At 40.2% G+C, this 12276-nt stretch overlaps 1 protein-coding gene across 1 annotated transcript in view; it reads left to right on the top strand.

The window, feature by feature from the left end:
- The window catches only part of LOC101636679 (myosin-1), a 27187-nt gene that overhangs the window by 11239 nt on the left and 3672 nt on the right, over positions 1-12276 (top strand). The window contains exons 18-35 of the mRNA XM_004685082.2: positions 98-215; positions 475-598; positions 684-820; positions 918-1173; positions 3218-3460; positions 3573-3749; positions 4532-4677; positions 4755-4845; positions 4930-5319; positions 5906-6032; positions 7538-7656; positions 7809-8005; positions 9836-10019; positions 10285-10450; positions 10537-10661; positions 11015-11323; positions 11410-11613; positions 11918-12043. Coding sequence (XP_004685139.1) covers positions 98-215; positions 475-598; positions 684-820; positions 918-1173; positions 3218-3460; positions 3573-3749; positions 4532-4677; positions 4755-4845; positions 4930-5319; positions 5906-6032; positions 7538-7656; positions 7809-8005; positions 9836-10019; positions 10285-10450; positions 10537-10661; positions 11015-11323; positions 11410-11613; positions 11918-12043 — 3239 coding nt within the window. The remainder of the gene's footprint in view (positions 1-97; positions 216-474; positions 599-683; positions 821-917; positions 1174-3217; positions 3461-3572; positions 3750-4531; positions 4678-4754; positions 4846-4929; positions 5320-5905; positions 6033-7537; positions 7657-7808; positions 8006-9835; positions 10020-10284; positions 10451-10536; positions 10662-11014; positions 11324-11409; positions 11614-11917; positions 12044-12276) is intronic.

The raw sequence follows: 12276 nt of genomic DNA on the forward strand, positions 1-12276 counted from the left end.
TTACAGAGGGTATTAACTTTGATCCCAGCATACTCATCTCCCTTCATAGTATGCCCTGTTTTCAACATTATCCTATCAGCTATGCATTAAGTAAAAGGGGCCATGGAGCACGAGCTGGTGCTGCACCAGCTGCGGTGTAACGGGGTGCTGGAAGGCATCCGCATCTGCAGGAAGGGCTTCCCCAGCAGGATCCTGTATGCGGACTTCAAACAGAGGTTGGACTTCTTACTGTGAATTGTTAAGTTCTTGCTAATACTTTAATTTTTCAGTGAAAGAATCCTTTATACCTCCCACTAAACATAAAAAGGGAGAGAAACTTAAATTCTGTGTTGACATATAAAAAATTTGACACCTTTTGAACTACAGAGAATAGATAAAGAAGTAGCTATGATTGCTATGATATTTCTATAATAAGGTAGAAAGATCTCTTGTTGGTGGCAACAGCTTTAATATTTCTTTGTTTGGGTTAAACAGATACAAGGTACTAAATGCAAGTGCTATCCCTGAAGGACAATTCATTGACAGCAAGAAGGCTTCTGAGAAGCTCCTTGGATCCATTGACATTGACCATACCCAGTATAAATTTGGTCACACCAAGGTAATTTTCTCTCAAGCCTAATGGTACTATTCCTATTTTTGAAGTTTATGTACAGTGTCTGATCTGCAACTCTGCCTATGCACAGGTCTTTTTCAAAGCTGGTCTTCTGGGGCTCCTGGAAGAGATGCGAGATGAAAAGCTGGCCGAACTGATTACCCGAACTCAGGCCAGGTGCAGAGGTTACTTGGCAAGAGTAGAGTACCAGAAGATGGTGGAGAGAAGGTACCCATAAGAATACATTACCAAACTCCATTAACCTCCCTCATTTGATTCTGCTCCTTGTCATATTATGACTTTGAACATTCTGTTCCTATCATAGAGAGTCCATCTTCTGCATCCAGTACAATGTCCGTGCCTTCATGAATGTCAAGCACTGGCCTTGGATGAAGCTATATTTCAAGATCAAGCCCCTGCTTAAGAGTGCAGAGACAGAAAAGGAGATGGCCAACATGAAGGAAGAATTTGAAAAAACCAAAGAAAACCTTGCAAAGGCCGAGGCCAAAAAAAAGGAGCTAGAAGAAAAAATGGTTGCTTTGATGCAAGAGAAAAATGACCTGCAACTCCAGGTTCAATCTGTGAGTGTCATAACTCAGTTATTGCAATCTAATGATAAAATTTCAGGTCAGTAATTATTAGGGAAAGGTCTATATTTCACATAATAAGTTGTTAATTATCAGTCTTTCCTAATTCACAACTTTTTAGAATTTCCAATAAAATTTTATATATATATATATATATATACACACACACACACACACACATTCACACACATTACAAAAAGCACTATAGTATGATTCCTTGCTATTGAGAAGGGAAAAATGAAAGCACTTTAAAGCACTTTTACTTTCCCCCTCTTGTTCTTCTCAGCAGAATATAGACAGGAAAGAAGGTGATCTTAGCACATAAGATTATTCCTACTGAACTATGTAAATAAGAGCAGTGAAAAAAAGAAAAATATTGACAGTACAGAGGGAGGAGACTGTCATGAAAGCACAGTAATTTGAAAACAGTATTCTACATGTTTAAATGTATGGCCTCCTGGCAATTGCCCTCTTGACTCCAGAAACTCTCTAGTTCCTGAAAAAATTGATTTATTGCAAGGATAATGACATTACTTTCCATGAATAGTATTGATTTTTATGCAACATATGAGAGATAGGATTGTTACTCTTATTCTGACATTTCAATCAATACCCAGAGACATGGGTAGAATAATTTGATCAGACATCACTGTCTATTCCATTTTTATGACCTAACTGATATGAGAACTGTAGTTTCTGCCACTGAAATCAACAATAGAAACAGTAAGGATTTCCCTCTGGTTCTCTGAAATCAGGAAGGGAATCTATATTGGCATTCTATAGCATATGGATTTGAACCTATAACTAGCAAATTTAAAGAAAGATAAATTGTAAATACCTAACTGGATATTGTGATTTTACTGGTAGTTTACACAGACCAAGATTTTCCAGAATGAAGAGAGGTTGATCAAACCTCCAAGAATCAAGAGATATTTACAGAGGGTATTAACTTTGATCCCAGCATACTCATCTCCCTTCATAGTATGCCCTGTTTTCAACATTATCCTATCAACTATGCATTAAGTAAATATTTAATGAAGTTCCAAACAATTGGGATACAGTTGTGAACAACAGTCAACCCCATAGTGATTATATTCCAATTTTTCAAGAGAAAAACATTTGCTATTTCTCAAAGTACCAGCTTTTAGTTAACTTGTACTTAGTTGTTCTAGGTGCTGCCTTTAATTCCCAACTACTCTGTCACTATAAGACAAGTCTTCCCTTTGAATTACTTTTCTGATATGATTCTTCCTGTAGCAGTCTGATCAATACCCAAACACTGACATTCTGGAAATTAATATTAAGTGAGGAAAATGAACTGATATGAAATAATATCCCAACACATGAAATACAAGCAATCATGTAGGGCAGGAAGGATTTCCTCTCCCCTCTTAAGGTCCCTGATTTAATCTGAAAAATAAGCAACAAAGTTTAACAGGAGAAATGCATACACATCTTACTGAATTTTCACATATATGTGAGACATATGAGAATGAAGACTCAAAGGAAAAACCAGAGCAGAAAGTTTTTCTCCCTGTTAGACAAATAAAGACATTCGTAGAAAATTAACAAGACATAGGAATTTGGGCCGCAATAGTAAATGCTGAAGAAGTAAAAACATAAGGATTAGGTCAGCAGGGGGTTGTTTTACTTTCTTCTTGGTTTGCAAGGAAGTGTCTTTTTCCTCCTACAACAGGAAAGGTACCTTTCTCATGAAATATTCATGACCTGTTTCAAAGAAGGAGGATGAGGGGGAGAGTCCAGTGACCTTCCTGTTTCTGTCATTTTCTCATACTTTTTCAGCTTAACACAATCAGTATTTTAGTGCGGCTATTTTGGAGTAGTATATCCTAAACCCCATCATTAACAAACTATCCTCATCATCACTACAATTGTTCAATAAGTATTTCTTAAATAATGGAAAACTAATAACAATTAATCTAAGGCTTCAAGACATACATTGTTTAGTTCAAAATATTAATAAAACTCTGAAAATATCAACAGAACTAAAATATAAATGTCTTTCATTCCTTCTCAGGAAGCTGATGCCTTGGCTGATGCAGAGGAAAGGTGTGACCAGCTCATCAAAACCAAAATCCAGCTAGAGGCCAAAATCAAAGAGGTGACTGAGAGAGCTGAGGACGAGGAAGAGATCAATGCGGAGCTGACCGCCAAGAAGAGGAAACTGGAGGACGAATGTTCAGAACTGAAGAAAGACATCGACGACCTTGAGCTGACACTGGCCAAGGTGGAGAAGGAGAAGCATGCCACTGAGAACAAGGTATGAAACATCAGTGGAAAGTTGATGTTTTGACTATTCTATATGGAGTACAAGCATAAAACTGAATCCACCAAAACATAATATGTAATGCAAACAAATTTTACTACCCAAGGTGAAAAACCTCACTGAGGAGATGGCAGGCCTGGATGAAACCATCGCAAAGCTGACCAAGGAGAAGAAGGCCCTCCAAGAGGCCCACCAGCAGACGCTGGACGACCTTCAGGCAGAAGAGGACAAAGTCAACACCCTGACCAAAGCTAAAATCAAGCTTGAACAACAAGTAGATGATGTAAGCCTAATAGCATGTAAAAAAACAATGTAAAATAAGCATGAGTTTGCATATTTATAACTTCTTCCAAAGACTAATTTGTGTAAGACACCACTTTTGCCACATGACCTAGGATGGACACATAGAATTAAAATAATAAAGTTAGTTGTTAGTAACTGACAATATGTGTAAAAAGAAGGAGGGGAAAGGAAAGCTAGTGGATTCACCCAGAAAAGTTGTAAAACCAAAGTGGTTCTTTAGGTGGGCTGGAAAGGCAAGAGGCTATGGGAAGATGCAAAAGAGGGAGGATGTTCTGAGCAGGGGGTAGAATAAGACAGAGGCAATAATGATCCACAAGGTTTCTTTTCACAGGGACAAAGGGGTTTTGAATAAGAAATGTGGAAGACAAATTTGGCCTTAAATGTGATCTGATATCAAATGTAAACCCACGGCAAATGCGGTGACTAAGGGAGAAATTAACAAAGGTTGTGATTTGGAAACATTGTTATGGTGTGCATCCCATATGTGAAGCACCAGTCCCAGGGATTCCAGTGCAGAGATGCAGAAGGCACAATGACTTTCTAATAATGAACTGGAAAGTATGGTGATGCATTGCACCTCACTTTCTAAATGATAAATGCTTAGCACTAAGTAGCAATGAGAAACAGAGTATATGGGACAGATATGCGTAATTCACAAAACCAAAATAACTTGCTGATTATGAGTTATGCATATACAAGCTCAACCTAGGCCATAAGATGGTAACATTCCAAGAACAATACTCACAGAGTATTAACCTCTAGCTTGAAGGATCTTTGGAACAAGAAAAGAAAATCCGGATGGATCTAGAAAGAGCAAAGAGAAAACTGGAGGGAGACCTAAAATTAGCCCAAGAATCCACAATGGACGTGGAAAATGACAAACAGCAACTTGATGAAAAGCTTAAAAAGTAAGCAGCAAGGACAAAAGTTTCAGGGGGGACTTATATTAGTATTTTTGTGCTGACCTAAAATGCTTTTCCAATAGAAAAGAGTTTGAAATGAGCAATCTGCAAAGCAAGATTGAAGACGAACAGGCTCTTGGGATGCAGCTGCAGAAGAAGATCAAGGAGTTACAGGTCAGTACATGGTTGCCACTGGCCTAGTTCACTGTGACATAAACAGCACACATTAGCTAAGACTGTGCTTTTCACCACTGCTAGGCCCGCATTGAGGAGCTGGAGGAGGAAATCGAGGCAGAGCGCGCCTCCAGGGCCAAAGCAGAGAAGCAGCGCTCTGACCTCTCCCGGGAACTGGAGGAGATCAGCGAGCGGCTGGAAGAGGCTGGCGGGGCCACATCAGCCCAGATTGAGATGAACAAGAAGCGGGAGGCCGAGTTCCAGAAGATGCGCCGGGACCTGGAGGAGGCCACCCTGCAGCACGAAGCCACCGCGGCCACTCTGAGGAAGAAGCACGCAGACAGCGTGGCCGAGCTCGGGGAGCAGATCGACAACCTGCAGAGGGTCAAGCAGAAGCTGGAGAAGGAGAAGAGCGAGATGAAGATGGAGATCGATGATCTTGCTAGCAACATGGAGACAATCTCCAAATCCAAGGTACAACCCTGGTTGAATCTTAGCATTTTTCTCCAAGACAGGTAGGAGTCTTTCATTAACTATCAGTAATTGGTGGGAGACTACTGCCGGCCAAGGCAGGAGACAGGTGGGAGGGCTGTGATGCTACAGAGTACTTACTCGTTAGGTGAAAATAATCCTACCCAAAGTATATGCGGAATGAAAAATTAACCTCTTTCAAATAAAAAGTACCATTCACCTATACATGCTAAGGTTTTTGAACAACTTCACATTATATTTTTTGTTTTTTTCCTTACACATAATCCATGGTTTGACTCTCACAAAGAGCCTCATGAGCTGAGTCAGGTATCATTGTTCTCTTTTCACAATTATGCCAGTTGGGTAAAGGCTGACATCCACAAGGCACTTGAGTGGCAGCATGTTTAGACAAGGTTTTTTGTTCCTCTTCCCCACACAATCTAAGGCCTCGGTTGTTTTTGTTTGTTTGAAAAGATAGCTGGTTCTCAAAATAAATGAATATTGCCACTCTTATAGAATGTTTGTATTAGTGAACATTTCTATGTTCCAAATACTTGCTTGAGAGTCCTTCTATCACTTTTCAATGCAGGGAAACCTGGAAAAGATGTGCCGCACCCTAGAAGATCAAGTGAGTGAATTAAAGACCAAGGAGGAGGAGCAGCAGCGTCTGATCAATGACCTGACAGCTCAGAGGGGTCGCCTGCAGACAGAGTCAGGTGGGCCACCAAGCCGTGTTGACTTGGAATACCAAGCCTCCCTTAGGTGCTCAGTTTGCTGAGAAACTGCATTGAGTCACACCCTGGGAGGCGCCACCTAATGTGGACACAGTATTAATCAACAACCAGTCAATACTTCTTGTTTTGTTTTTATAAAGATCCAGATACTCCTATTTTTTAAGCAAATTTAATTTTAATTAAAAAGTTATTGAAGATGTACCTTCAAAGTATTTATCTCTACTTTTCAAAATGCTTCCAGAAGTTATTACTTTATGGACCTCATTATTTGTGTGATCCCCATTGAAAAGGTGACAGATGATAGAGATGAGCTCACTTGTCAAAAATGTTTACTCCAGTGTTTTTCCTGAGGTCTTGCTGGTTGCCAATAGCTACCAAGTTCATCTGGGAAACTGGATCACAGCAGGTGCAGGAGCATTCAGATGAGGTTTATAGAGCTTTGACTGTTCAAACTAGAGAGTATGCATTTCCTTTCTGTCCTCTTCACTTGTCCAAATTGACACCAAATTCTACCCCCCACAGTGAGTGGGGGTCATCTTTTAAATAGTCAGATCACTTAACTCGTTCATATCCATTCATATACCATTCTTTCTAGAACAAAGTTCAAAGCAAGGATTTTTATTATTCTTATATGAGTGGTAAATATACTTCCTGAAAAAAGAAAAATTTTCTCAAAGAATCAAAAATGCTTCTTATAGATTATCTTCTTAAGTACATTTACTCCTGGTAATTTAGTGGTATGAAAAAAAAAGAAAGTTGTGACTAATTAACGGTAGAAAGACAAGGCTTCTAGACAACCTGCTCAAAAATGGCCTGAAAAAGATTTCTTCCCTTTTAACTGAATATAATGTGTTTCTAGAGGTATGATGCCTAAAGAATTGGAGACATTTAAATGTCACTTAGTGTAGGAACTAAATAGTTATCCACAAGCCATTTCATCCTGGTTGGGGAGAGAAGTGAAAGAATATTTGAATATTTGACCCTTTTTTTTATCCTTTTTTTAATACCAAAATGTTTTCAGAGCTTTCTTTGGAACATCATTTTTACTTACAGTAGAGAAACTTTCTCAAAGTCTCCTATTTTCACGATGTAAATTCTTTTGTTTCAATCAACTTTCATGGGTGATAAACCAGTACAGCATTATTGTCTCAGACCAAAAGCACTGGAATGATTTGTTGACTTGACATTTTTTCCCATAAATTTCTTCATTATTATCGGTTGCTATCAAATAATCTTAAATGTCTACCCAAAAAACCTGCATTGCTCAAAGCATCAGCATTCGTCTCAGAGTTTTCTGTACTTCTCCTTTCTATGTAGTTGTGCTCCTCAGGGTTGCAGTGGATTTTGGTGGGTTGTTGTTGCTGCAATCCACGTCCTCCCTTCAAGTATCAGGCCCAGCTCCTTTCTCTTTTTGCCTGCTCCAGTTTTTAATAAAGAGCTTTAGTTTCAAAAGTAAGGTTGAGTTTTCTGAATCTTGGTCTTTATAGGTGAATATTCACGCCAGCTGGATGAAAAGGACTCACTAGTTTCTCAGCTTTCAAGAGGCAAACAAGCATTTACACAGCAGATTGAGGAACTAAAAAGGCAGCTTGAAGAGGAGGTCAAGGTGAACATTACCTGTTGCTGTTATTATCCTTGTTTTGAGGTTGTTTATGCTTACCTCTGCAGCTTTTCTTCTGTAGCACACAAGAGACTAGGGACTTCACAGACCTCACTTTGAAGATATAAAATTACATTGTCACGTCTCTATGTCATCAGGCCAAGAGTGCCCTGGCCCACGCCCTGCAGTCCTCGCGCCATGACTGTGACCTGCTCAGGGAACAGTATGAGGAGGAGCAGGAAGCCAAGGCCGAGCTGCAGAGGGCCATGTCCAAGGCCAACAGCGAGGTCGCCCAGTGGAGGACCAAATACGAGACAGACGCCATCCAGCGCACGGAGGAGCTGGAGGAGGCCAAGTACGTTCTAGACTACTTAAAATAGAACTATCAAGGTGAATTTGCTATAAAACTATATAGGAAATGTCCACTGCCCCCCAAACCAGTCAAAACATAGGCAATAAACATGCATGAACATAAACTTAGGTAAGAAAAACAAATCCCCTCGAAAAGAAATAAGGCTTGAGGTCAGAAAGTATTTAAACAAAGAAGTTAAATATTGTCTTTAAGAGGGGATCTTGTGACATCATTCTATCTATGCAGGTTTGGTAGAATAAGATTTATTATACTCTCTGTGCTTTTAGCCAAAAATAAAATTATCAGCCCAAGGTAATGGGTAGATAAGAGAATAATAATCATGCTTGAAAGCATGGTTTCTCTTTTCAAGACATAAAAATATGACTATTTGAAAGGAATTTTTTTTAAATTATAAGTAGAAATAAAATTGTGCAGTAAGGAAGAAAACACATTGCTTAGTAAGGGCAAATATTCAATGCAATCAAAAGTTTATGACTGAACTGTAAGAAGGAGAATCTGGATAGGACATGACCCACTTATTCAACAGAAAGTTTAAGGAATCATCTAATTATTTATGTGAAATTGTATAGCTGGAATTATGTTATGCTGGATGCCTTAGAAGAGAACCTGAGTGGATGTCTTAAAGTAAAATTCATATACATTTAGGACATTTCTTTTTCTAAAGGGTTAGTGAAAAGCTCAGAATAGATACAATTAGATAATTAGACAAATCAATTATATTTCATTTGAACTAATGCATATAACATTTACATGCTTAATAAATGTGAAGGCTTACTAAAATACAAAAACCAGCAAGACACAGACTCTATCCAATGGAGATAAATTCAGAGAAGACAAGACATAACAGTAATTTAAGGTAGATAGTTTTATTCCACAAAAAAGGAAAAAATCAACTCCAAGAGTAAAATGCTAGCTTCGCTGATCATCAGTAGCCTAAAAGCCAGACTATGAAATAAGGTGTTTTAAAATTTGGGTTGTTTTCAATATTTGGTTGATAAGAGATTCGGAATAAGATAATAAAGATCTGAATTTACAAAAGAAGTCTGAAAAGCAAAGTACTAAGGAGTCTGACTCCTTTTTTAAAAAAATTAATTTTTTAATTTGTATGTATTTTATATCAGGTGTAGTCCCCATAGAATTTTCATCACCAATTCACCCCTCACCATCACTTTAGTCCCTTGTGCTTGTCCCACCCTCGTGCTGATCCCACTCCCTCCCTCTTCCGTGCATATTGCTTCTGATTTATAGTTGTCTGATTATTTTTTGTTTAGTTTTGTTATTATTTTTTCCCCTGATCCCTTATTTGGTTCCCCTATATTCCTCCTATAAGTGAAACCATCTGATATTTTTCTTTTTCTTCTGACTTATTTCACTGAGTATAATCCCTTCTAGCAAAAACAAGCAAAAGCAAAAAGATAATCTACTGCCTTGTTGAAACATGGAGGGAACTAGGAGTCTGATTTTTTTTTTAAGATTTGTTTATTTATGCGTACAGAACTGGGGTACAGGCCAGAGGTGCAGGGGTGGTGAGGGGATTCACCAGAGACAGAGTGGGGAGCAGAACAGCCTGAATGATGAAGTACACTGCTGAGGGGAGCAGCGGGCGGGTCAGGAGAGGTCTGCCGCGCCATGTGGTCACCTCCAGGGCAGGAGGGAATCGAACTCATGCGGAAGTGGCTTTAGCTTCTTAGTGCTGTGCTTTAACCCGCTGCGCCGCTAGGGAGGGCCTGGAGTCTGATTCTTAAACCCTCTTCACAACACCTGAGTCTGCTGATCTCCATTCACATCTATTGTCCTTATTTTACTTTTCAGGAAGAAGCTGGCCCAGCGCCTGCAGGATGCTGAGGAGCACGTGGAGGCTGTGAACGCCAAGTGTGCCTCCCTCGAGAAGACCAAGCAGCGGCTCCAGAATGAAGTGGAGGACCTCATGATTGACGTGGAGAGAACCAACGCAGCCTGTGCAGCTCTGGACAAAAAGCAAAGGAACTTTGACAAGGTATTCTACACCCATTTCTGCCTCAGCATTCCTGTATGTTTTAAGAAAGCCAGCTACCTCCACTGTGCCTTATTCAAACAATCTGAGAGCTATTCTCAGTAGCTCCTGCTCCTGGGATGTTTGGGGTGGGTCTTTGTGTTCTCTTCTTTTCCTTCATAGTTATTTCAGTCCAGATTACTTCCACGTTGTGTGTTGCCATTGTGATGGTTTTCATCCTATCAAACTTTCTCCACTAAATTTGGTCCACTTGATCATCTCTTTTCAGATCCTGGCAGAATGGAAACAGAAGTATGAAGAAACTCATGCTGAACTTGAAGCTTCTCAAAAGGAATCCCGCTCACTCAGCACAGAACTGTTCAAGATTAAGAATGCTTATGAGGAATCCCTAGACCATCTTGAAACCTTGAAGAGGGAAAATAAGAATTTGCAACGTGAGCCCATTTTATCTTTTCTATTACAAAAGATTGGAAAGAATGATTTTCCTCACTGAGTAAATTGTTATGCTTTTGTCCAACAGAGGAGATTTCTGACCTCACTGAGCAGATTGCAGAAGGAGGGAAGCGTATCCATGAACTGGAAAAAATAAAGAAGCAAATTGAACAAGAAAAGTCAGAACTTCAGGCTGCTTTAGAAGAGGCAGAGGTAGACATTTTATTGTACAATCTAAAACAACTGCAAGAGGCATTAGGGTGAATCAAGAGAGAAGAAAAATACTTTTTTTTCTCTGTGTCCTAAATATATGAGGTGGAGAATTGACTATAAATACAATTAACATAACTGTTTGGCATACCTGAGTGAAAGACTGAGAAAACAAAGATGAGTAAGGCAAGCTTTAGCTGGGTTAAAAATTATATAAAAGGAACACCACCAAATTATAGAAATTTCTAACAGTGGAATCAAACAAGTATGGCATCACAAAAGTAGGAACTGATTCCCATTTCTAGAATATACGTACTTCCATTCCCTGCTAATGTCAATCCTTTGCTGTCATTAAGGCATCTCTGGAACACGAAGAGGGAAAGATTCTGCGCATCCAGCTAGAGCTGAACCAAGTCAAGTCTGAAATTGATAGGAAAATCGCTGAAAAGGATGAGGAAATTGACCAGCTGAAGAGAAACCACATCAGAGTGGTGGAGTCCATGCAGAGCACACTGGACGCTGAGATCAGGAGCAGGAATGATGCCATCAGGATCAAGAAGAAGATGGAGGGAGACCTCAATGAGATGGAGATCCAGCTGAACCACTCCAACCGCATGGCTGCAGAGGCCCTGAGGAACTACAGGAACACCCAAGGCATCCTCAAGGTCAGTGGCACCGAAAGATGGTCCCAGGAGTTTGGGCTGACAGCAGCCTTGACAGTGAGGTGTCTCAATGATCATTCACTCTACAGGACACGCAGATCCACCTGGACGATGCTCTCCGGGGCCAGGAGGACCTGAAGGAGCAGCTAGCCATGGTAGAGCGCAGAGCCAACCTGCTGCAGGCTGAGATTGAGGAGCTGCGGGCCACCCTGGAACAGACGGAGAGGAGCAGGAAAATGGCAGAGCAGGAGCTCCTGGATGCCAGTGAGCGCGTTCAGCTCCTGCACACCCAGGTAAGTATGGAATAGTAGAAAAAGTAATGAAAATGAAAGTTTTACTCAAATCTAAGTGCCATTTAAAAATCACAGAAGATACAGTCTAATAGAATTACTATTTTGGATTAACAATACTTCTGTTTATCTGAATTGTGACATTCAGAATTGATGGTCTTTTGAAAACATATTATCAATGCAAATAATTTATAGAATAAGTGATACCAATTCATGAATTTCATGAGTTTGTGAGTTCATTAGAATTGCAGGTACTCTAATTTTGTTCTCATGTTCTTAGTATTTCTAAATTTTATATTTAAACCAGAACACCAGCCTGATCAACACCAAGAAGAAGCTGGAGACAGACATTTCCCAAATCCAGGGAGAGATGGAGGACATTGTCCAGGAAGCTCGCAATGCAGAAGAGAAGGCCAAGAAGGCCATCACTGATGTGAGCAGAGGGTAACAGGGCGATCCAACCTGAATCTTGATGCACCCTCTCAGCTCCCTCAACTGATTGTGTTTTGCTGCCAATTAGGCGGCCATGATGGCTGAGGAGCTGAAGAAGGAACAGGACACCAGCGCCCACCTGGAGCGCATGAAGAAGAACCTGGAGCAGACGGTGAAGGACCTGCAGCACCGTCTGGATGAGGCTGAGCAGCTGGCCCTGAAGGGCGGGAAGAA

The sequence above is a fragment of the Condylura cristata genome, unplaced genomic scaffold (assembly GCF_000260355.1).
Source record: "Condylura cristata isolate star-nosed mole 26May11 unplaced genomic scaffold, ConCri1.0 scaffold00017, whole genome shotgun sequence".
Taxonomy (NCBI): domain Eukaryota; kingdom Metazoa; phylum Chordata; class Mammalia; order Eulipotyphla; family Talpidae; genus Condylura; species Condylura cristata.